The sequence below is a fragment of the Aristolochia californica genome, unplaced genomic scaffold (assembly GCF_029961685.1).
Source record: "Aristolochia californica isolate CCGP_79_NKW_82.1479 unplaced genomic scaffold, dmAriCali1.0.hap1 SCAF_4, whole genome shotgun sequence".
Taxonomy (NCBI): Eukaryota; Viridiplantae; Streptophyta; class Magnoliopsida; order Piperales; family Aristolochiaceae; genus Aristolochia; species Aristolochia californica.
The window spans coordinates 39,312,398-39,335,124 of NW_027182103.1; the positions used below are offsets into that span (position 1 = coordinate 39,312,398).

Consider the following 22,727-nt stretch of genomic DNA (forward strand, 5'->3'; position numbering starts at 1 on the left):
GTAGCTTGTCTCTAAAGGATACATGTTCACGTCTCCCCAAAAGCTTAGGAAATATATTTTCCAATTGGTTTGAAGACTTTACATAAGGAGTTACCACTTTCCCTTGAAGTCGCAATCAACCTCTATATGTTTCGTTCTCTCATGGAATACAGAGTTGCTGGCAATAAAAATAACTACCTGGTTATCACAATTCATAACCATAGGGCCAAGTAACGTAAAACCAAACTCAAGAAGCACATACTTAATCTACATAAAGCTCACTAATTGTATGAGCCATTGTTCGTTACTCGGCCTTTGCACTAGACCTAGCCACAACTATCTGTTTCTTACTTTTCCAGCTTACCAAGTTGCCTCCAACAAAACAACTTAGCATGAGGTAGAACGTCTATCCATCTTGCACCCAGCATAATCGGCATTGGAATACCCAAATACATCAACTTTCCCATTCTGAGTATACAAAAGACCTTTTTCAAGTTCACCCTTCAAGTACATCAAAATCCTCTTAGCAACTTCTAAATGGACTTTTTGAGAATTTTCCATGAACTAGCTCACAACTCCCACAACAAATGAGATATTTGGCCTGATAACTGTATCATATATCAGTTTACCTACTAACTGTCGGTATTGAGTTTTATGTTTGAGTGTAGGACCTTGGGTGTCATGTAGATTATAATTAACTTCGATGGGGGTGTTTATGGGTTTAACACCTAATAAACCATACTCTTGTAACATATCTAATATATATTTTCTCTGAGAAAGAAGAATACTTCGTTTGTGACGAGCAACTTCAATGCCAAGGAAATACTCGAGAGAACCCAAATCCTTTGTCTAAAAATGTGTGGCTAGATATTGTTTAACTTTTATAATACCACCAAGATCATCACCAGATAACACAATGTCATCTACATAGACAACCAAAACCACCATACCGGTCTTCCTTTTAAGTAGGAACATAGAGGGGGGGTTAGTCCAAAATGAATCAGACATGAATTACTCCCGCATTACTCAGTTCATTCGATTAGGCCGTTAGTCCAAAATGATATCCTCTTCATATGAATCACGTCAGGTAATGTGCTCAGGCAAAAACGGGGGAATTAGGTTTCATACCTATTTTGTGAATCATCCACATGACTCACGTGCGGGGCGCGTTTCTCCCTCCCCCCGAAGGAAATTTTTTCCCACATTTCGTTTCCTCTTGAAATTTTTTTCTCCCGCTTGGCCTTCCTCCCCAATTTTTTTCCCCTCTATCTTCTCCCTCTCGGCGTATCATCAGAGTGCCGCCTCCGTCGTTGTTGCTTGCTGGCCCGCTGTAGTCTCCCGCCATTATTGGCACTATGAGGAAGATGACGCATCGGGGCGCCGTGAGGAAGACGAAGCTGGTTTAATTTTCCTAAGTTAGGACAAATTAAACCAGCGTCATAAAAATAATAATCTATATTTTTTATTTATAAAATAATTGTTTTTATTTATTCAATATATTCAATTTATAATTATTGTATTAAATTAGTGATTTAATAGTCATAATTAAAATATTATTAAAATAAATATTTGATAAATTGTTTTGGTTTAATTATCCCATTGTTATAATTAATTAAACCAATGGTTTTAAATTTTGTGACAATATATTATTAATTAATAATACGTAAAAATATATATTATGTTATTGATAAAATAATATATATGTATATTTATTTATTATATTTTTATTACTGTATTAAATTAGTATTTTTAATGTTAAAATATATCTTATGTTATTAAAAAATAATTTATTTATTTATTATATTCACTTATGTTATTTTTTACTTTTATTTTTATTTTTATAATATATCCTAATCACACGTAATTATTATATTAATTTATAATAAACTGTAATCATCAAGTAATATAATATAGTCTTTCATTAATTAGTTTATTAATATATTTTAATACTACACATTAAATCACTTATAAGTGTAGTAACTATGCTTATTTTGGTTAATTATCTGTTTAGGTATATGTCTATTTAAGTATATTACAAAACGTTACTCATTCTCTTGTTTATATCATATTTTTCATTTTGGGGTACTAACACTGGAATCTGTTTTCCAGTGCACTTGAACTCGTCTATACTAACACCTAAGGTTGAGTTGAAGTTGAATTAATTCATTTAAGATGAATTGAAATCTTCACTTCATTTCAAGTTTATAATGGACTAACCCCCCCCAAAATGATCACAATGACTCCTATAGAACCCAAATTGTAGTACCACATAATTAAACTTTTCAAACCAGGCCCGTGAACTTTGTTTAAGTCCATAGCCTTCTTGAGCTTACACACCTTTCTTGTCTCCCCCTGAGCTATACCCAGGAGGTTGCTCCATATACACTTCCTCATGTAGATCACCATATAGAAATGCATTCTTCACATCAAGTTGAAAGAGAGGCCAACCCTTATTAACAACCACATATATTAAGATACATATCGAAGTAAGTCGGGTCACAAGAGAGAACGTCTAAAAGACATTAACTTCAAAAGTCTGTGTATTTCCTTTCACTACTAGCTGAACATTGTACCCTTCAATAGGGCCATCAACATTATATTTGATAGTATAAACCCAATGACACCCCACAATAGCTACTCTTGCAGGTGGATCACATAGACGCCATGTTCCTTGAGACACCAAAGCAATTATCTCATCATTCATAGTTGGTTTCCGTTTTGAGAGCACAAGGCTTCCTGCACTGAACGTGGTATATGGAAAGTAGACAATGACATAGCAAATGACTTGAAGGATGGGGATAAAAAATCAAGAGACACATATTTCGATATCAGATGAGAAGTACAAAATCGTTTACCTTTTCGTAGACTAATAGGTTGGTCCAAATCAGAGACAACAAGATCTGGAGAATGAGGAAGCAGGTGGATCATGAGAAGAGGGCACTGTAGAGATAACTGTTGGAGATACTGCAGGAGTACGAGAGTGACGACTATAAACGCGAAGTGGCAATGAAGAACTCGACGACACTGGTACATCCAAAATTGCAACAGGAACAAGACTGTCTGAAGGAGATTTAGGTGATATAAGAACCTCGGTAGATGATGAAAAATATTGGGTATGTTCAAAGAAAGTCACATCGTTCGACACATATGTTTTCCGTCGAATAGGATCATAACATTTGTACCCTTTTTGTCGACGAGAATATCCCAAAAAAACACATTTGACAGACTAAGGTGACCACTTATCGACTAAAGTTCCAAACATATAAATAAAATAGGTACATCCAAAAATATGAGGAACTACAACAAATAATTTACAATTGGGCTTTAAAACCTAAAGTGGAACTTGACCACTCAAAACAGATGAGGGCATACGATTAACCAAGTAGCAAGAAGCTAAAACCACATCTCCCCAAAAAGTTTTAGGTATATTCATATGCAGTAATATCGTCCTTGTAACCTCAAGGATATGTCTATTTTTACGCTCAGCCATCCCATTTTGTTGTGGTGTATAAGGGTAGGATGTTTGATAGGTAATATCATGAGAAACACAAAATACTAAAAATTTATGGTTAAGATATTCCAAACCATTGTCAGTACGAAGTACATGTTCATAGACACCAAATTGATTTTTTATTTCATTGAAAAAATTGAGGAATACATCAAATACTTTGGACTTCTCCCATTAGTGATACACTCAAGTGATTCTACTGAAATCATCAATGAACGACACAAAATATTTAAAACCAAATGGGCTAGGAACCTGACATGGACCCATACATCAGAGTGGACTAATTCAAACAACTTGGTGATTTGACTAGAACTAACTGGGACACTGGAGTGACGATGCTTTCCCAACTGACATGATTCGCAATCAAATGAAATATCAGCTGGTAGAGAAGGAAAAAACTGACGCAACTTAGTTGGTGAGGGATGTCCCAAGTGTAGATGCCACAAGTAAGAAGAATTTGCGGTAGTGAGAGTTACACCTCGAGAAACGGATATATCATCCAACATGTTGAACCTTCCCTTCTCAAGTCATGAACCAATTGTCCTCTTCATTTGCAAGTCCTGGAAAACACAAGAAGTAGGATAAAATGCTACTGAACAATTTAAGAATTTAGGTATATGACTCGTAGACAAGAGATTTGTTGAATTTATAGAAAAGAGAAATAGTTCATTGATTTAATCAGAGTACATGAACCTATATTTATAATAGAGGAAGGTAGTAGAGCACAATTACAATTAAACTACCTTTGTCCCCATCACACCCAAACTCTAACACTTAAAGATAAGTCCTAGCATAATTAAATAACCTAATATAAATAGAAGACTAACATGACTAAAACAACTTTAAAATGAAACTTCTCTATGAGATGTGCTTCCATAATAATTGTGGCTCTGTTAAACTTCTTATTGTGTAAGACTTCTTATGCCACCTCACGTGATCATGGTGGGTCCCATATCTTATGGGCTTGGGCCCATCTTCCAACACTCTTGTATATGTGGGCATTATTTGGTCTGATGTGCTTGGGCTCATCTTCCAACACACTTGGATATGTGGGCCTTCCTTGGCCGTGTGGACTTGGGCCCATCTTTCAACAAGATTAAGTGTGAACGATACCCTCCCCCTGAATAGGAGAGGTGGATCTATCAGCTAAAGTAACTCGACAATATGAATGAGATGGACTAATGGACTGAATAAAAGATCCAAGAGGGGGAATGAGACACATTCAGTGCATTCATACCTATAGGACTAATCATATTTTTGATAAATGCTGGATTTTTTTTTTTGTAAATCTACCTGGGCCAACTCTATAGTCACAGATAAAGACACCTCTTCATACACTGGATCCTATGAGAAAATTTTGCAATTATCACAACGGTTTCATCTACTACTTCTTTGACTACTGAGACAACTCCTTCCTCAACGAGTGCCACGATGGCTAGTCATTTTGGGATGGACCTTGGACCCAACTTTACGTGGTAATAGAGAAGGTACTCATATGTGGGCCTACACCTAAACTATCCACTTGTAGAGCTACAAAAAGGGCCTACACCTAAACTTTCCACTTGTAGAGCCATAAAAAAGGGCCTACACCTAATCTATCCACTTGTAGAGCCACAAAAGAGGGCCTACACCTAATCTATCCACTTGTAGAGCCACAAAAGAGGGTCTACACCTAAAGTTATCCACTTGTAGAGCCAAAAAAGAGGGCCTATACCTCAACTATCCACTTGTAGAGCCACAAAAGAGGGCATACACCTAATCTATCCACTTGTAGAGCTACAAAAGATGATCTACACAAAAAATTATCCACTTGTAGAGCAACAAAAGAAGGCCTACACCTAAACTATCCACTTGTAGAGCCACAAAAGAGGGCATACACTTAATCTATCCACTTGTAGAACTACAAAAGAGGGTCTACACAAAAAATTATCTACTTGTAGAGCCACAAAAAGAAGGCCTACACCTAAAATTTCCACTTGTAGAGCAACAAAAGATGGCCTGCACGTGATAGGGAGTGTTAAGGAATATTCCCACATGGATTAGTAAGTACAAAGATCTTGAGTTTATTAGTTGGAAAAGAAGTTTCCTAAGTTGGTTAGTCATTTTGGGATTAGCCTTGGACCCAACTTCACACTCACAATGGAGTTCTTTTGGACACTACCAAAGAAAGTCGGGAATCAATTGTATTTTAGTTTGGATAACTTTCAAAATATTTATGATATCCTTTGGGAGATATATACTTTAATTAGGGGAGGATTTAAATGCCTATTCTACCCAGTTCAAAGAGTGGTTCACATTGAGTTGAAAGATAAGTCAACCCTTATTAACAACCACATATATTAAGATACATATCAAAGTAAGTTGGGTCACAAGAAAGAATGTCTAAAAGACATTAACTCCAAAAGTTTGCGTATACCCTTTCACTACCAGCCGAACATTGTACTGTTCAATAGGGTCATCAATATTATATTTGATAGTATAAACCTAATGACTCCCCACAATAGCTACTCCTATAGGTGGATCACATAAACGCCATGTTCCTTGAGACACCAAAATACTCATCTCATCATCCATAACTTGTTTCCATTTTGAGAACACAAGGCTTCCTACACTAAACAAGGTATATGAGAAGTAGAAAATAACATAGCAAAAGACTTGAAGGATGGGGATAAAAAATCAAGAGACACATATTTGGATATCGGATGAGAAGTACAAGATCGTTTACCTTTTCATAGACTAATAGGTTAGTCTAAATCAGAGACAACTAGATCTGCAGGCAATGATGAAGCTGGTGGATCATGAGAAGAGTGCTCTGTAGAGGTAACTATTGGAGGCACTGCAGGAGTACGAAAACGACGACTGTAAACGCGAAGAGACAATGAAGAACTCGATGACACTGGTACATCCAAAACTGCAACAGGAACAAGACTGTCTAAAGGAGATTTAGGTGATACAAGAAGCTTAGTAGATGATGAAAAATATTGGGTATATTCAAAGAAGGTAACATCGACTGACACATGTTTTCCATCGAATAGGATCATAACATTTGTACCCTTTTTGTCGACGAGAATATCCAAAAAAAAACACATTTGAAAGACTGAGGTGATAACTTATTGACCGAAGTTCCAAACATATAAACAAAATAGGTACATCCAAAAATATGAGGAACCACACCAAATAATTTACAATTGGGCTTTAAAACTTGAAGTGGAACTTAACTTATCAAAACAGATGAGGGCATACGATTAACCAAGTAGCAAGAAGCTAAAACTGTATCTCCCCAAAAAGATTTAGATATATTCATATGCAATAATAGTGTCCTTGTAACCTCAATGATATGTCTATTTTTACGTTCTGCCATCCCATTTTGTTGTGGTGTATAAGGGTAGGATGTTTGATGGATAATACCATGAGAAACACAAAATACTAAAAAATTATGGTTAAAATATTCCAAATCATTGTCACTACGAACTACATGTAAATGGCACCAAATTGATTTTTTATTTCATTGAAAAAATTGAGGAATACATCAAATGCTTTGAACTTCTCCCGTTAGTGATTCACCTAAGTGACTCTACTGAAATCATCAATGAACGATACAAAATACTTAAAACCAAATGGGCTAGGAACCCGACATGGAACCCATACATCAGAGTGGACTAATTCAAATAACTTGGTGCTTTGATTAGAACTATCTGGGAAACTGGAGTGACGGTGCTTTCCTAACTGACATGGTTCGTAATCAAATGAAATATCAGCTGGTAGAGAAGGAAAAGACTGACGCAACTTAGTTGGTGAGAGATTGCGTAAGCGCAGATGCCACATGTAAGAAAAATTTGCGTTAGTGAGAGTTACACCTCGAGAAATGGATATATCATCTAACATGAAGAACCTTCCCTTCTCATGTCATGAACCAATCGTCCTCTTCATTTGCAAGTCCTGGAAAACACAAGAAGTAGGATCAAATACTACTGAACAATTTAAGGATTTAGTTATATGACTCATAGACAAGAGATTCTTTGAATTTATGGAAAAGAGAAATAGTTCATTGACTTGTTATAATCAGAGTACATGAACCTCTATTTATAATAGAGGAATGTAGTAGAGTCCAATTACAATTAAACTACCTTTGTTCCAATTACACCCAAACTCTAACACTTAAAGATAAGTCCTAGCATAATTAAATAACCCAATATAAATAGATGACTAACATGACTAAAACACCTTTAAACTGAAACTCCTCTATGAGACGTGCTTCCATAATAATTGTGGCTCTACTAGACTTCTTACTGTGTAAGACTGCTTATGCCACCTCACGTGATCATGGTGGGTCCCATATCTTATGGGCTTGGGCCCATCTTCCATCGCACTTGGATATATGGGCCTTCCTTGGTTGTGTGGGCTTGGGCCCATCTTTCAACAAGATTCAGTGTAAACTTTGGTATAAATAAAACAAAATCTAAGGATATTTGTGGAGTAGTGTGAACTATACCCTCCCCTTATATAAGAGAGGTGGATCCATCAGCTAAAGTTATTCGACGATATGAATGAGATGGACTAATGGACTGAAATAGGGAGGGCATACTTGACATGTGTGTAGAAGCTTCTGAATCAATGATCCAAGATGGAGAATGAGACACGTTCAATGCATTCATACCTATAGGACTAATCATATTTTTGAGAAATGCTGAAATTTTTTTGGTAAACCTACCTGGGCCAACTCTATAGTGACAGATAAAGACGCCTCTTCTTACACTGGATCCTATGAGGAGATTCAGTAGTTATTACAGCGATTGGGTCAACTGACTGCTTCATCTACTACTTTTTAGACTGTCGAGACTCCTCCCTCTTCCTCAACGAGTGTCACGATGGCCAGTCATTTTGGGATGGACCTTGGACCCAACTTTACATGGTATTAGAGCAGATACTCATATGTGGGCATACACCTAAACTATCCACTTGTAGAGCTACATAAGACAGCCTACACCTAAACTATCCACTTGTAAATCCACAAAAGAGGGCCTACACCTAATCTATCCACTTGTAGAACCACAAAAGATGGCCTACACCTAATCTATCCACTTGTAGAGCCACAAAATAGGGTCTACACCTAAAGTTATCCACTTATAGAGCCACAGAGAGGGTTTATACCTAAACTATCCACTTGTAGAGCCACAAAAGAGGTCCTACACCTAATTTATCCACTTGTAGAGCCATAAAAGAGGGTCTACACCTAAAATTATTCACTTGTAGAGCCACAAAAAGAGGGTCTACACCTAAATTATTCACTTGTAGGAATGAGATGGACTAATGGACTGAAATAGGGAGGGCATACTTGACATATGTGTAGAGACTTCTGAATCAATGATCCATGAAGGGGAATGAGACACATTTAATGCATTCATACCTGTAGGACTAATCATATTTTTGAGAAATGTTGGAAATTTTTCTGTAAAGCTACCTGGGCCAACTCTATAGTCACAGATAAAGATGCCTCTTCATAAACTGGATCCTATGAGAAAATTCAGCAATTATTACAACGACTGGGTCAACTGACTGCTTCATCTACTGCTTATTAGACTATCGAAACTCCTCCTTCTTCCTCAACAAGTGCCACGATGGCTAGTCATTTTGGGATGGACCTTGGACCCAGAGCAAGTACTCGTATGTGGGCCTACACCTAAACTATCCACTTGTAGAACTACAAAAGAGGGCATGTACCTAAACTATCCACTTGTAGAGCCACAAAAGATGGCCTACACCTAATCTATCCACTTGTAGAGCCACAAAAGAGGGTCTACACCTAAAGGTATCCACTTGTAGAGCCAAAAAAGAGGGCCTATACCTCAACTATCCACTTGTAGAGCCACAAAAGAGGGTATGCACCTAATCTATCCACTTGTAGACCCACAAAAGAGGGTCTACACCTAAAATTATTCACTTGTAGAGCCACAAAAAGAGAGCCTACACGTGAGGGAGAGTGTTAAGGAATAGTCCCACATGGATTAGTGAGTACAAATATCTTGAGTTTATTAGTTGAGAAAAAGGTTTCCTAAGTTGGTTAGTCATTTTGGGATGAGTCTTGAACCCAACTTCACACTCACAATGGAGAGGGAGAAGAGAGGGAGGCCGAGAGGCTCGGCCTCCCATGCTTTGCGACGGAGGTCGAGAGGGAGAGGAGAGGGAGGCTGAGAAACAAAAATTTGGGGGAGGAAGACCGAGTGGGAGGAAATTTTTTCGCAGGGGGGAGGGGGGAGGGGGGGAGCAACGCGGGACATGCGATTCATGTTAATGAATCGCAAAATAGGTCTGAATCAACTTTCCCCAATTTTTGCCTGATTCAATTACCTGACGTTCAAAAGAAGAGGAATTCTTTCTACACTAACAACTTATTCTAATGAACTAAGTAATGCGGGAGTAATTCATTCTTGTTCATTTTGGACTAACCAGCCCCCCTCCCCCCCAAAGAAAGTTGGGAATCAATTGTATGCTAGTTTGGATAACTTTCAAAATCTTTATGATATCTTTCGGGAGATATATACTTTAATTAAGGGAGGATTTAAATGCCTATTTTACCCAGTTCAAAGACTGGTAGTTGGCGCAAGCATATAGAATAAATATTGCAATTCAACAACAACAAGGTGACAAAATCATGATGTTTTCTACTGTTCTAATATTAAACCATACTTGATGACCATACATATAGATATTTTAACCCATTTTGCAAAGTCAGAAATTGAATGATATTATCACATTCTAATTGACGAGTTTGGATCATTGACTTAGAACATTGATAAAACAACAAGGAAATGGAAATTCCGTGCATTCCAATCAAGGATGCTTTTTACTTTTTCAATAATAAAGCATGCTTGGAGACTACTCATATATAGATTTTAATCCATTGTGCAAAGCCAAAGCCAAATGATGTTAAAATTGCACATATTGTGGAGTTTGGGTCATAAAGTTGATGCTGTTTGGTGTCTTCATGGAATAGTTGATTGGGCAAAGGCCAAAGTTAAACTAGGCAAAAGGAAATTGTTTGCTTTTTTCCAAAGAATTTGAAATGTTTCAAAAGATGAAAGATCAATTTCCCACTTCTTTTTCTAGTGCCACGTTTACATGAATAGATTCGGGCTTGTCTCTTTGTCCTTCCCTCATTCTTGGATTATAGATTCTAGTTCCTCTTAAACTATGTCCAATCCATTATATTTATTTTCCTAGTATTAACCACAATTTCACAAGTTTGTTACATTGGCTAATAGTTCTCAAATTAAAATTTATGGCATGGGATCCTCAAACATTACATCTACTTTATCCCTATCAAATGTTTCGTACCCCCTTGGTTTCCTATTAGTCTTCTATCTTTTAGCAAAATCAATAAACATCTGAATTGCATTGTCAACTTCTCTACTTCTCATTGTACTTTTCAGGACTTATAGATGAACCAAGTAATTGGTAGCGGCTGTGAACATAGTGGTCTATATTATTTAATTGTTGATCCTTCCAAAATACTAGCAACTACATGTACACAATTGCAATGGCACTAGAGACTTGGGTAACCTTAACTCTCATCATTACAACATCAAGTTCCATATCTAAAACCAATTTCTAGTTTAGAATGTGAGTCATGCCCATTAGGTACCAACGGATCTTTAGTCTTGAGGGATAAGTTGCGGTCTTTCGAGTCTATTTTCGTTGGCACATTTAGATATCCGAGAGGACCTATGCGTGTATCAAATGTATCCAATTTTTAGTATTTTGAATTTTTATTGATGACTACTCCAAGGTTACTTGACTTTAATTGCTGAAAGATAGATATGAATTGTTTTCAATCTTAAGGTTAGTTTTTTTTTTTTTTTTTGTGGTGAATTGTGATTTATGATGTGATTAAACACTTTATAAAACAAATTTACAAGATTGAAATTTGAAAAGGAAAAAATTACAAAATCATCTATTAGAATTGATAGATTGTATGCAAGAGAAGGACTGAGACCAATCCGAGCTAGTAGTGGAGTGGTGAAGGAGATCTTGATTAATATGGGCCAAGCCTTGAGATTGCACGTGAGTAAAAATGAATAAAGGAAAAAATGGAAGTGTGAAATCCTTTCTACTTCCCCTTAGTTTATAGCGATGTTAGCTCTTATATATGGCAGGAATGTTTATTTAATTCATTAATTGGGGAGAAACAAGAAAGAGATAACAAAGTCCTTTGTTTTTTTCTTGCCTAGAAGTTTCTTTCTCATTATAGAGCAACCTTTTCTTCCTTTTCATCTCTCTCTCTCAACTCTTCTTTTCTCTCCATTTGGCTTGCACCAGTTATAGGATCCTGGTGACATCTTCCACCATTAAGTCTTTGTTTTCTCGTTTCCTCTATTCTGTTGATTCTATTATTTTGTTTTATGTTCCCTTTTCTCTTTTTTCCCTTTTTTTATTTTTATTATTTATTTAAATTTATTTTTTTCCTTATAATTTTTTATTTTTGCTTTTCTCGACTTGGAATGAAAAGTAGATGAAACCAACCATCTAGGTTTCTCCGTCTATCTTACTTTCTACTCTTTGTTTCCTTCTTCTTCTTCTTCTTCTTCTTTTTTCTTCATTTCAAGACATCAGCTTTGGAGGTTTCTGGCTTCGCCACAACTGTATTTGGGCTTTGCTCAGTCACATGAGAGTAGAGAGCTTCTCTACCTACGTGCTTTTTTTCTTCTCTCTTTCATTTTTATTTGTTAGAATTTCATTTGAAACTCAAAATCATTCTTTTGAATCCTATGAATCATTGATTTCAAGAAAAGATATTAGAGCATGAGATTCAATAAAATATTCAAAATCATCATATAAATGCTTCAAATTGTCTTTGGAACCATCCTACAAAATTTTACCAAGTTTGGATTCGATTTGAATCTTGAAAAGGGTTAAAATTGAAGTATTATGTATGACATGATAACAAAGATCGATCATTCACATACAATGATATGTCATCCTTTATATTTCATGATCGATCATCCAGGATACAACAAGTCAAGTTTATAAATTATGATTGGTCATTGGCTATAAAATATGATTAATCAATTGTGAATTGTTGGCCTCTGAAAGATGCATGATAAGTGATCATCAAGCTATGTGAATTCAAAAATACTGCCATTGAAGGCCAATAATCAATCATTGGAAGGTGAATGATCGAATATGATCGTGAAGCAGTTTTTATAACTTCTCTCCAAAGTCACATAACAGCTAACTTATAAACAGGGTTCTTAAGCACATCTTGAAGTATGAATTCACTTGAAAATCCTTTGTATTTATGAAAACATAACTTTTTGTGCGAAATCTTAAAAGAGAAACTTTGGGCTTATTTTCTCAAATCCTTTCAATTCCTACATTGGTTTTTCATCATTCGTAATCTAGTTGAAGCTCCAATTCATAGGCTAGCTCGACCTCAAAGATTTGGGAGTTTCAAGTTCACCACATGTCACAACCACATGTCACAATATGACTATCTCCATAGTTGTAAGTAGTAGTTCCTGTTATTTGGTGGCTTTATTGTAAAGGTTTTAGAACCTAGAATCTAGAGATTGGGCTATCTAGAGCCATGAATCTAGAGTGAGGGGTTTCTAAAGCCAAAAGCTAGCCTTTGTAAGGAAAATCTCTTAGGGATTGGGGATTGAGTCGGTTGTGGTTTTACTAAGGAGATTAGTGAATTCTCAGGTAGGAGTTCTTGGATGTGACTACCAATAGGAAAACATTGATAACAGAACAACTTGTGTTGTGTTGTTTGTGTGCTTTTTATCTTGTATTTGTATTTCTTAATTACCTTTGTACCGTAAATTTTTTTTTAAAAAAAGCTCCACTCATGGATTGTACTACATTTTTAGTTCTTAAACATTCAATAGAAACATCAAATTGGCTCTGAATTTCATTACAATATTTCTATAAAATAGACAACATTTCAATCCTTTATTTCAAAATGAAAACCCAAGTACATCGACTGAAATCATTAATGAAAGTAATAAAATACTGAAACCCACCATCAATAGGTACCATGCATGCTTCTTAGATATCCGAATAAACTGATTAAAAAACTTTTGAGCTACCCAAACTCTTCCTTCTATGAAAAACACTCCTATGATGTTGACTAAGTTAATAGGACTCATATAGTAATGGACTTGAAACCTTGATTAATGGAATCAATTTAACTTGTCTAAGGAGGGATGCCCCAACGTAACATGCCCATCCAATGGAGATGCAAAACTTCATCTTTATGCAAAAAAACTTCATCTTTTGTGCTCCACCGTCTTGAATATTTTGGTCACATAAAAATTACCATGAAATATGAAATAAAATTCCTTTTTCTTGTAATTTCCCCCCTCAAGTTGGGGATAAAAAGAACATAGAGACCCAACTTGGACAAAATACAATGTGAAAGAAGAAAATCACTCCTATCCATATGACAAACCTCTATACACCAGTCAAGACGGTCATAGTCTGAAATACACTCCATTCAATTTAAAGGTAGAACAATAACCCAACTTCAGGGCTTAACAAAGAGACTACTCTCTTCTTAAGGGTAGGTAGCTTAAACACAAATTACCTCTTAGTTGAAGAATAAAATACTTAACTCAAGTTAGATGTTGGACACACTCACATACTTTTTAGGTAGTGGGTCTAGGCATTGCTCTAAAGTGATGAAAATATAAAAAAATAATATGAAGAAATACTAGAGGAAAATAATTTTAACCGGAAAGAGGCGACAATTTGTTTGTCTTTTGAGTTTTTAGAACCAACCTTTTTTTTAAAGAGTTACTAACCACTTCTGCCTTATCCTTGAAGGGTGTAGGAATATCTTTAATGTTAATGATATGAGATTGAAAAAAACCATTCTTTCAAATTTCTTAGGCTTGCATTTTCATCATATCCGAGGTCACTCATGTCGTGAGCTACCTTATAAGATTGGATTAACCAGCCCATTTATCCTTCATTCAAAAAAGAACATTTTCAAAATCCATCCTTAAACAATTTTTTTTTTCAAAAGAGGCAATTAGCCTTCAATGCCTCATGCTCCTCACAGACTTATGTGACCACCATACAATTTTTCAAGGTCTACATGCTCCTCACATTTAGTACATTTTTCCATGTGCTTTGACCAATACCTCATGCTCATCATCAAATTATCTAACCTTCAAAACACTTCATTGTAGATGACATTTGATTTCACATTGTCAATCTTTTTTTTGGTTCAATTCTTGTTTTCTAAAGAAGATACCCATATTTAGCGAGCTTGTTCACATCAAGATTATATTTGCTGTTTATGTTGAACCTGTCTTCTATGACACTAACTCGGACGAGTGTTAATTGCTCCAAATTAACTTTTCGACGAGTGATGATCTCATAAAGAGCCAAAATGACCTTAAGGTTAATCTTCTGTTCACAAACATGTAGTGTCATATGCAAATTGGAGGATTAGAAGGTTTGTTTCCTTTATAACTAATTAATAATTTTTATTAATTAGAGCATGTAAGTAATTGTTATGTTTCTTTAATAATTTTTTACATTCACAATTTTTTGTTTTTTTTGTATTATAACATCAATAGGGACGTAACGTGTTTCCACTCCTGCGAGACGTATCGGAATATAGAGTGGACGATACGTTATGCCTTGCCGAAACGCCCACCCTTGGTTCGGATTCTCCGTTCTCACGGGCGGACTGAGACAGGGAGGTCAACGAGTGGAGATGAAGAAGAAAATACGATAAGCGAAGTGGTGAAGGCGTAAATCTACTATTTTGACAAAGCTTTAGCGTACAATCACATTATTGCCACTTCTCCCTACCTGCCCTCTCGGTCGCCTGTCTCTTTTTTCTCCATCTTAAACGAGTCTCCACCCTCTGCTTTTTTTTGTCTGCCGCCATCCTTCTTCAAAAATATACATTATTTGATACTATTTTGTACCTTAGTTTCTATCAGAGGAGTATTTGGAAACAGTTCGGGGAACGATTCGATTTTGTATCTTAAGAGTTTGAGGAAGAGATGAAGGTTGTTGCATTGGTAAGCGGTGGCAAAGATAGCTGCTATGCCATGATGAGGTGCATCGACTACGGCCATGAGGTCTGTCTGCTAGTTCTCTTGGAGCTGTTTTTTTTTTTTCTATTTTTTATTTATTTTTTGTTCTTCTTGTAGATCGTGGCTCTCGCGAACTTGATGCCATTTGACGATTCTACTGACGAGTTGGATAGCCACATGTATCAGACTGTTAAGTTTCTCTCTCTCTCTCTCTCTCTCTCTCTCTCTCTCTTTGAAGTTCCTAGTTCTCTGTTCCTTTTCGTTACTTAGCTTCTTCATTTGGTAGTATTCATGTCAAGTGTTCTTTACCGGCTTATCGCAGGTGGGCCATCAAATTATAGTTAGTTATGCAGAATGCATGGAATTGCCACTGTTTCGAAGACGCATACAGGGATCCACAAGGCAAGCACTTTGATTGGGGCACTGTGGGTAAATTTATTTTTTGTTGACGAATCTGATTCAATAAGAAAAATAAACTATCTCAAGTTGCATAACGAGGAAATTTTCAAAAGAAAAGCAAACTGTAAGTTGCATAATGCGGAAAAATTCAATTATAGCTGTTTATATAATTTTCTTTCATGTTTCTGTAAAATTTCCTCTTTTTCATCCGTCTCACAACTATCGGGATTTTATATCGTTTTGGGAATTTTATGGTAATGAATGCCTATTAGCTCTGAACAATTATTTCCCATAGGCATCAACAACTTAGCTATAGGACAACTCCAGGTGATGAAGTAGAAGATATGTTTATTTTACTAAGTGAGGTGAAACGGCAAATTCCTTCCATCACTGCTGTGTCTTCTGGTGCTATTGCTTCAGACTACCAGAGGCTCCGAGTTGAGAGTGTTTCTTCAAGGTTACAGCTTATTTCTCTGGCATATTTATGGAAACAAGATCAATCTACTCTCCTTGAAGAAATGGTACTTTCTTTATTAACAATTGTTTCTGATAATGTTGTTTCCTTAAATTTCATTATGTTTGTTAATAGTGGGTATAACTCGATACTCGATTAATTTCAACTCTTGGTTCTGATTAGATGAGGAAGGGAATTGTTGCTGTTCTTGTGAAGGTAACACATTGCTTTCATTGTAGTTTAAATCTTCTCTTATTACTTTTTTTACAAAAAGTTGAATTGATGATTTTGTCCGCTTCCTAGGTTGCAGCACTTGGATTGAGCCCAAATAAGCACTTGGGCAGAGAGCTTGCAGACTTGCAATCTGAACTTCATGAATTAAAAGAGTATTGTTTTGTCACTTCTCTTCTTTTCTGATTTGCAAACTGTAACACATGCTGTCATTTTATTCTCTTGAAAAAATGAACCTTTTGCTCTAACAATAAGTATTCTTTTTTACAGAAAGTATGGAATAAATGTATGTGGTGAAGGTGGAGAATATGAGACACTGACCATTGACTGCCCCCTTTTTTCTGTAAGTGCGCTTGCATTTTACGGTGGTTCATCAGTTTATCATTCCAGCATGTTCCTTTGCATTCTTTCTGTAACTATTGTCAGCTAGAATAGGTGGTAGAGGTCTTAAGATTCATCTATAAGAACATCTCATGAGTTTTTTTTTCTGATTTAAAGATGCGACTTGTTTGGATGTGTTTCTTTTCTTTGTCTTTCAAAGAATCAAATGAGAAAATTTAACTCTTCAAATTAACAGAATGCCCGAATTCTTCTGGATGATTACAAAATTATACTACACTCGCCGGATTCCATAGCCTCAGTAGGAGTTCTTCATCCTGTGTCTTTCCATCTAGAATATAAAATGGAAGCCACTTGTCAGAGAAGTATCTCGGGTATTGAAAAGGTTGGGTTTGTCCATGAAGTGCAAGGAAGAAGTGATCTAGGAACTGAAGCCAATTGCCAGTTATCTACTGGATTAGCATCGGATTCTTTTAGTTTGACAGATGAAAATTTCTATCTCTCAGTGACCAAGAGGAATACATTTTCCATGGGTTGCTGCATCCAAGGTCCTTCTGGAACTTCTGAAGGTAAATTGTTTTCTATTCTCTTAAATATCGGTTTAATTCTTATATTCTTTCAAGATTTTTTGGATATTTTACTTAGTGAATTGTTGATGCCAACTCAATTAATTAGTATCAGACTTAATTGACATTAAAGCAGGGAAGTAGAGTAGTACGCAGGAAACTGTGAATTACTAACCCTTAATAATAAGTTTTCTGCATTCTGTATTATATAAAACAATCTAGCTAGAAGAATCAACTTTGTGCTGCAGTGATGTTTTCATATACTAGAAAATGAGGAGCTTTTTCATGCTGTATGTATCGTCATTTACTTTTCCATTGCAGGTTTGCAAAGAGATCTGACTGCAGTTCTCAAGAAAGTTGAATCAAAACTAGGAGAAGTTGGTTTCAGTTGGGCAAATGTTGTATATGTCCACCTCTACATTGCAGACATGAAGGATTTTGCTTTGGCAAATGAAACCTATGTTAGGTTTATAACAGAAAATAAATGCCCCCAGGGTGTTCCATCCCGGAGCACTATTGAGCTTCCTCTTCTGGAGGTGGGTCTAGGCAAAGCTTATATCGAAGTCTTAGTTGCAAGCGATGAGACAAAAAAAGTATTGCATGTACAGAGCATTTCTTGCTGGGCTCCTAGTTGCATAGGCCCATATAGCCAGGTAAGAGATCATTTATCAAGTATCATATATTTCATAAGCTCATGTTAGCAACACTCAGCATTTATTTTCATTGTTGTCTAGGCAACTTTACATAAAGGAGTACTGCATATGGCTGGGCAGCTTGGGCTGGATCCACCCACAATGGTGCTATGCTCTGGTGGTCCAACTTCAGAAATGAAGCAAGCCCTAGAAAACTGTGAAGCAGTGGCCAACTGCTTCAGCTGCTCTCTAGCTACCTCGGCAATTCTTTTTGTGGTCTATTGCTCAGCTAGCCTGACATCTTCTGATAGAGCTGAAATTCAGAAAAGCCTGGAAAATCTTCTTCAGCTGATATCATCCTCTAGGTTGCAGAATGGGTGTATGCATGAAATGTTCGATCCCATCTGTCTTTTTGTCCTTGCATCAAACCTTCCAAAAGGGTATTGTGGTTGCATTTTTTGTTTTGTTCTTTTCTTCTTTTGGTTCTTCTTGTCTAATTAAATTTTGGATGTATGTTTAGCCAGTCCTGCAGAATGTGTAAGAAAGTGTCAATCTTAGCTACATTATAAAAAAAAAAAAAAAACGGCATATGGTTTTATGAGCCAGAGCATATCAGTCTTAACTAACAGCAGCTACAATCCAAGTCATCTTATCTTACTTATGTCTGTTATCTAATTTTATGATTCCTTGAGCCCTTTTTTCAGCTCAGATGTAGTGTACTAGACATTTTTTTTCTGCCTTTACTGAATCAGCATGGTTTATTCATTTAACATTTGTTGCACTACAGGGCCCTTGTAGAAGTGAAGCCTGTTCTTTATGCTCCAGATGATAGTGAAAATAGTACTGAGACGGATCTGCAAAACGAAGCTTGGACTGAGAATCTGGGTTGCTGGGGATTGGAGTCGTCAGAGTGGCCAAGTCAGTGCTGTCAGAATTATATCATTCCCGGAAAGATTTGTTCAATTGTTGTTCATATAACAGATGAGGTTGTAGAACAACTTTGTTCGGAAGCTGCTCAAATGGGTACCAAGCAAAGTTATTGTAGTGAAAGACAACTGAAAAGAATAGTTAGGTTCTGCATTTATCTCCTTGATAAGACTCTTACAATGAGCAGTTGCTCCTGGTTGGATTTAATGGTAAGGTTCCTTTTCATTTCGATTTACAGAATTTTCATTAATCAGACCTGAATAAATTTGAACTTCAGAATTTTCATCTTGACGTCATTTGTTTTGCAGAATTTACGGTTTTACTTCACAACTAATCTTTGTGTGACTGCCAATGTGCTTTCACTTGCTTTCATGGAGGCATTTGATGAATTTGCAAAAATCAACCAGAGAATTGAAATAAGTGGTGAACCCTTTTTCAACGTTATCCCTGTCTTGGGTTCTGGAGGAGACGCATCCATGTCTGATCTGCTCACTTGCGAGTTGTTTGCCTCCAACTTTTGAGCATGGTTTTCCGAGTTACCTGGTTAATCTGGATTTTAACAGGATCGGGTCAGGTTGGGTTGGACTCATCCAGAACTCGCCCTTTCATTTTTGGCAACCAATCCTGGGATGGAGTTGATTTTCCTTTCACGAGCTTAAGCTTGGTGAGATATTGTAATTTATTTCCTACAGTAACTGTGAAGTACATTAGTGTTGTCAAAAGCATTTCATCAAATCTGCTGCATAAGAATTATACACTATTTCTTTCTTTGTTGGTTTAAGCAGAAGTTACAAAGGATGCAAGTGTAAGCAAATATAGTTAAAGCCCATGAAAGTTTTTCTTATGAGAAGAAAGAGTTATCTTGGGTTTATCCTGGAACATAACAGTTGATCTAAATGATTTTTGTATATTGTTAGTTTTATCTAATTTTTTTTTTTGTACTTGAATTCATATTGATGGATGCAAGGATTTCCCCACATGTATTTGTCACATAAATTATATTTATAACTAAGATGGTAGTTTGATTTTTTATTTTTATATTAGTAGACAGCATTAATCTCTCTCGCTGGATAAAACCACCTATTTTCAGTAAAAATAGTAAGAACAACCAAGTCTTTCTAACCAAAAAAAAATACTGTCAATTCAAAACAAAATTTTGACAACCTAAGCAGCCTGCTTCTTCAACTTTGCAAGTTCTTGCCTGATCGCACCAGCTCTCTGCACACAAGAATTTGAACAAATTTGAGCGGATAAACAAGAGAAATTGGAAAGTTCACATCAAACACACTAAACAAGTTATTAGAGTTTCCCTCTGTCGTTGGTTAGTTTTAACCTTAGCTTGGGACTTCTTCAGTTCATTAAGAAAATATTACAAACCTTGATCTTAGCTAGCATGATCTTGAACCGATCAAAGTCATTGAGAGATGCTCTCTTCTTCTGAACAATCAACTTCCGGCCCCATGAACTTCTCTCCCACTTGTTTTTCACATCTGAATTGTTTTAAAGCAATCAGTAAAACATGAGGGGATCAGAAAGAATGTAAAAAAATGCCTACAGTAGTCAAATAAGACGGAAAAATGCTTGACACCTGCAGCTTCCATGGCGGCAATAAGGGACTTCTTCTTTGGGATCCTTGGAATGTCAATCTTTATGTCTGTAAGAGAAAGCCTCTTAAAGTTCATTTGATCTCTCACCATATCAGGCGCATCAACAAGAGCCTATCAAGTTTTGATAACAGTTAATTCACGTAAGGATGCATAAGCCACTCAAACAGTTTTAGCAGATTAGCTAGAGGTAACAAAAATATCCAGAAGAGCATCAGTTAAACACAAACTAGTGTTAGGGCCATGAGTAAGCACAATCTGAAAATAAATTTGAGTAGAAATAGCATATGCCACCAAAGTAGAAGAGCATCTGCTTCTTCACTGGGGAATTCACATCAAGAAACACTATCTTTTAGGTCAATGAACAAGACTAAAGAGATAACAGAAAATCAATTCTTTAGCAAAAGAAACTCAAAACAAATCGATGATAACTTATTTCCTAGTGCTTGATGACTATATAAAGGAGGCATTCGCTGAGGCCACAGAACCCATCACTACATTTGATGAATATGAATATTTCGAACATAAAAAAGTAAATGAACATAGTGCAAGATTTGAAAAAAATATATTCGTTCCGACAAAAAAAGAAAAAGAAATTTAATGCTACAGATTATAGGATTAAGTCATCCTGATCTTTGCCCCCCAAAAAAAAAGTTACCAGAAATATAACCTGTCAAGGGTAAATCTTCTTTTATTAAGAATTGGTTTGTTACTGTCCCTCAAGAATGAAGAACAAAGGACAAGGCTCTTCAGTTTAAAAGACGATGGTCCTCCATTTAACATATTTAACATGAGAAATAATATTATTCAGATCCACAATGAAGAAAAAAAACGCATGGAACTCGTATAACTGAAAACTAGGCCAAAAGGGGAAAATGAATTCTAAAAAAAAAACCCTACACTTAATACACTCGGAAACACATGAACAGATAGGGACGACAACAGAGACCTTTAATTCAAAGAACTAAGATCTGCAGGAGAAGAAAGTAAACAGAGAAGAGGGAAAGAAAATAGAGCAAGTACCCGGTTCTGGTCAATGACATCGACGATAACAACGAGTTTGCCGTAGTCCTTCCCATAGTTAACGAGAGCCACCCTCCCGATCTCAACGTATCGCTTGAACGGCTGCAGAACAAATCAAAACAAAACAAATAAATGCTGTGGCAAACATGGAGAGTGAAAGAGGGAAAACGAAACCAGAGAGACTGGAGTTAACGGACCATTGTTGCTCAGTGGCTGTTCAAAATGGGCGAGAAAGACAGAGACACAGGGTTTTAGGCGACTGGCTCTCTGAGAAGAGAAGGGCGAACTTTTATGTCGAGATGGCGGGACGCTTCTGGCCGTCGGATTTAGGGTTTGTCAGGAAATACCCAAAATGAGCTTGAAATTACAACGACACCACTCCCCCTGGCTTGTGGTCGACCCAGGACCCAATATATCAGTGCCTCTTGATCCGAGCCGCGCAAAATAATGGTTAACCAGAAAGCCCAAACCCATTTCTTTTGAAGTTAATGACAACATGATGATGAGGGAAAATTAACTACACTTAGGGTTTGTAAAAATATATTATTAATATATAATAATAATACATGGCAATCAAGTCCTCATGCTACTTCAATAATAACAACATCAAATAAATATTTACATAGTAATCTCAATAGATCTATCGGTAATTATTATTATAATTGATGATTTTCTGATTTTCTGATCTAATCATAGGAGTGACTTTTCCAAAGGTTAGAATCTTTAAAGCATGAGATAAGGTGGGTTCTTCGATGTTTCCTTAGTTTCTTGTTTTCTTTCTCTCTTCTTCTTAGGGAGGATATGGAGTCAGCAAGTTTTCTCATCGATTCTTCTTTGGCCAATTTCTCACAACTATCACTCTCTGAAGTTTCATTTCGATTTGAGATGTTGTTTCCCTATAAACATAAGTGCATACTATTAATAATTTCAATGTTATCACTAGATGTATTGCACTGAAAGTTTGAAGAGTAACATTCTTTGTTTCTAGAAAGATCAAATTCTATTTTATCCCTTA

General features: G+C 36.2%; 2 protein-coding genes across 2 annotated transcripts; one reads left to right on the forward strand and one right to left on the reverse strand.

Moving 5' to 3' along the window:
- The first annotated feature begins 15,393 nt into the window (after window positions 1-15,393).
- Window positions 15,394-19,988, forward strand: LOC137962496 (diphthine--ammonia ligase). The gene is made up of 12 exons (XM_068809397.1): window positions 15,394-15,582; window positions 15,655-15,726; window positions 15,860-15,939; window positions 16,232-16,457; window positions 16,574-16,606; window positions 16,694-16,776; window positions 16,892-16,964; window positions 17,199-17,529; window positions 17,848-18,179; window positions 18,261-18,598; window positions 18,946-19,294; window positions 19,394-19,988. Exons 1-12 carry the CDS (start codon window positions 15,505-15,507, stop codon window positions 19,604-19,606), a joined length of 2,208 nt encoding a protein of 735 aa, XP_068665498.1. The 5' UTR covers window positions 15,394-15,504; the 3' UTR covers window positions 19,607-19,988.
- Window positions 19,989-20,146: 158 nt separating this feature from the next.
- On the reverse strand, window positions 20,147-22,010 carry LOC137962497 (large ribosomal subunit protein eL14y). Its single transcript, XM_068809398.1, has 5 exons — window positions 21,910-22,010; window positions 21,713-21,814; window positions 20,674-20,803; window positions 20,463-20,575; window positions 20,147-20,303 (listed from the first exon to the last, which is right to left on the reverse strand). Exons 1-5 carry the CDS (start codon window positions 21,910-21,912, stop codon window positions 20,250-20,252), a joined length of 402 nt encoding a protein of 133 aa, XP_068665499.1. The 5' UTR covers window positions 21,913-22,010; the 3' UTR covers window positions 20,147-20,249.
- Window positions 22,011-22,727: the final 717 nt, after the last annotated feature.